The sequence below is a fragment of the Rhyacophila brunnea genome, unplaced genomic scaffold (genome assembly GCF_057557595.1).
Source record: "Rhyacophila brunnea isolate RB1 unplaced genomic scaffold, BYU_Rbru_1.0 scaffold_6, whole genome shotgun sequence".
Classification (NCBI taxonomy): domain Eukaryota; kingdom Metazoa; phylum Arthropoda; class Insecta; order Trichoptera; family Rhyacophilidae; genus Rhyacophila; species Rhyacophila brunnea.
In genome coordinates, this window is record NW_028233276.1 from 38947796 (window position 1) to 38951174 (window position 3379).

A 3379-nucleotide genomic window follows, 5' to 3' on the forward strand; every position below is an offset into this window, starting at 1 on the left:
TTTGACTAGTTGTACCTAGAAGTAGCACGGTAGTGTATTATTTCCATTTAATTATCACCGGGCGCCCCTGACCTTATCATTCCAAGTTCACGAGTCTCCACTGATCGATTTCTTCCAGAGCGTTTTAATGCAAGACTATGCGGAAAATTGAATCTAGTATAAATAGAAAAACATTTTCATTAATTGGCATCAGTATCTATAAGATTATCTAAGAAACATCTCCAAAATGAAGTTCTTGATCTGTCTACTCGTTTTAACTGTCATAGTTACCGTCAATGTAAGTTTACTACTTATTCACTTTTAACTAGGTAGTGAAAATAATATGTAGTCAATTTCCAAATTATAATAATGACGCATTGATAATAAAATTAAAACAAAAAATGTAACAAGTTGTACAAGTCCAGAGAAGTCGTTTGTTTGGCCAATCTAAAGTCAAAACTAATAAAATAATATTACTGGGCTGTAGATGGTTATTTTTGTAAAAAAATGTCGACGCAGTTGTTTATTTGTTTAAATGAATACATATATTATTTGATTTAAAAAAAAAAAATTTTCACTCGAAATAAATAATCAACTAAAAAAAAATTGTCACCTCAATACTATTACTAGATAACTCTAATTTGCGTCTAATTATAATTATATTATAATTATATATAATTAATCTAATTAACGTCATTGTTGAGAAAATGAAATTTAAACTTTAACGATTAACATAAATCTACACTGACATTTTTATTTAAAATAAAAATGAATAATTGTGCTTGTCTAATTAGGAACAATTAAATAATGTTCAATTGTATGAAAAAATATTGTCAATATATTATTTTATTTATTAATGCGTTTATGATTTTAAAGTTATCTAATATTTTAAAACACAAACTTCTGACTTATCTAGTTTAATAATTTTGTAGAGAAGGACAATGTAGAATCATATTCAATAGCTATCTTAAAAACAGTGAAAATTAAGTTATCTAGTTGTAGTATTGAGGTGACGAATTATTACCAATACGTCATATTTAATAGATCTAAATTAATAATCTCTATCAATATTGCGATCATTTTCAAATTAGAATTACATGTTATACACAACGTTATACATACCGTTTTAAAAAAAATCGGTTATGTACATGTTAAAACACGCGCGTTAACATCATTTTACTCCCTACTTCAATTATAGTTTGTCAATTTATGGCTACCACTGGGGAATGCCAAATGAAATATTGAATTTAAACACTACCTTATTCTTAGGTCAATAATAATTATTATAAAGCAATCATTATTCGTAGGATGTCGCTTGAATGGTCAAGAACATAGCATATAATGAGTATCTTTAGAATTATCTTCAAATGTGTTAATCTTGCCCATTTTTTGAATAATAAAATGCCTAATTCTTGTCAAATTTGGGATCACAGAGATTATGAATATAATTTTTTATCGTAAGTATTTCACTATAATAATGTCGATATAAATTATACTGATGGTTTTATAAATGCGTTTAAAAATTAATAAACGTAAAAAATCTTAACACCACTGCACATTTATGTACTGAAATATGACTATATTCTAAAACATTAGAGCGAGAGGTTTAAAAATACTTTATGCAGTCATCAAATGTTTAAAATAAATATAAAGGATAATAAGGCTTTAAATTATATAAATTGATTATCTACAACGTTTAAGGTATGTCCAGGATCATGCTTTGAAAATAGAACAAAAGCTCAATTTTGACCTACGCTGAGCATGTCCCCCCTTAAGTAAATAAATAATCATAAGATATATAGGTAGTACTGGAAAACATCATTATAATTAGATACATTATAAAATGTATTAAAACGTTTTATATTTAAAACATGAATTAATATGGGAATACGACAACTGGGCACCAGGATAATTGGGCGCTGCACTGTCGAATAAAATACTTAAATATACGTTCGTTATGATTTTATACAGAAAGTAGACGAGGAATTTTAATCAGTTTCTATCTACGACTTATAGTTTTAATTCATTTGCTCTAAACATAAAGCTTTTTTATTGTGGATTGAGAATTATCATGCGTCAGGATTTATATTAAAATAAAAGAACTCTCGTCTCGTTGGAACTTAAGCACATGCAAATTAAATTATTCTTTACGTGTGCATATTTAAATTTTCATCAAGTATTAAATAATAATTTAATTAATAAAAATGCCTTTAATTAACGAACGTTTTTATGGTTTTTAATTGTATTCAATTGCGTGGCGCCCAGTTGTCCCGGCGCCAAATCGTCGTAGACCCAATAATATATCGTGTTGGTACCTTATGTATTCATAAAAATTAGTTTTCATTGATTTACAAATATTTAATAAAATTGAATTATGACATAAAACCATCGTTTTATATTATGCGTATTTCTCTTTCTAATTAGTTTTAATTAAATTAAAACTATTTTAACATCCATTGAATTAACGGATGGAATACAAACAAAAAATAAATCACAGAGGGTGGTGCCTAATTAAAATAATAATTATTTCCTTTTCTAGGCATTGACATTGTCACCAGAACAAAAAGCGAAAGCAAAGCAATATCAGGCAGCGTGCCTGCAAGAAACCAAGGTCAATCCGGAGCTTGTCAAGAAAGCTCGCAAGGGAGAATTCACTGACGACCCCGCCCTGAAGAAATTTGCTTTGTGCTTCTTGATGAAAGCCAATCTCGTTTCGGCGGAAGGAAAACTCAATGAGGAAGTTGTTATGGCAAAGCTTCCTCCAGGCGCTAACAAACTCGGCGCCAGGGTGGTGATGGAGCTCTGCAAGAACGTCGAAGGAACTGACCCCGCGGATAAGGCTTACCAAATTTACAAATGTTACTACGAAGCTACCCCTAATCACGTTTCTCTCATGTAAGAGAAATTGATGCATTTATATTATGTGAATGTGTTGAAAATGTAATGTTGAGTTCAATTTAATTCTTATGACAGTATTGTAGCAATGTTACATAGAAAATTATTATTTATTAAATATGGTGATATTAGTTATAATTTAAAAAATGTTTTTATTTAAGTATTTATACCTAGTACTTATTATATCCTATCCCGTATGAGAGTAGTGAATGCTGTCAGAATTAGTGACATTATCATAATAATATTATAATGGTTCGGATAACTGGATAACCGGCCAAGTTGCGCCCTTTCTTCTTTTCCCTTTATCTTCCCTATCCATGTTATGGAAGTCAATAAATACTATATATTTAAAGGCTTGTTTACACGGGGTTAGCACTAATTATTAGTAATCGCTAGTCGAACTAGTTACTAAGCTACTTCAAATGCTGAGCGAAGTTTTCACGAGTTGACAATTAGTAAAAGTGTATTAGTCGCACCATAGCAAGTATAAAAAATAAATACTCGG

At 29.4% G+C, this 3379-nt stretch overlaps 1 protein-coding gene across 1 annotated transcript; it reads left to right on the top strand.

Annotated features, from left to right (window-relative positions):
• Positions 1-226: 226 nt before the first annotated feature.
• On the top strand, positions 227-2878 carry LOC147065669 (general odorant-binding protein 56d-like). Its single transcript, XM_085957046.1, has 2 exons — positions 227-277; positions 2519-2878. The coding sequence occupies exons 1-2, from the start codon at positions 227-229 to the stop codon at positions 2876-2878; spliced, it is 411 nt and encodes a 136-aa protein (XP_085813172.1).
• The last annotated feature ends 501 nt before the right edge of the window (positions 2879-3379 follow it).

Coding starts and splice junctions, on each gene's coding strand:
- LOC147065669 (XM_085957046.1), top strand. CDS start 227: ATGAAGTTCTTGATCTGTCTACTCGTTTTAACTGTCATAGTTACCGTC. Junction 278..2,518: donor CTGTCATAGTTACCGTCAAT/GTAAGTTTACTA, acceptor TTCCTTTTCTAG/GCATTGACATTGTCACCAGA.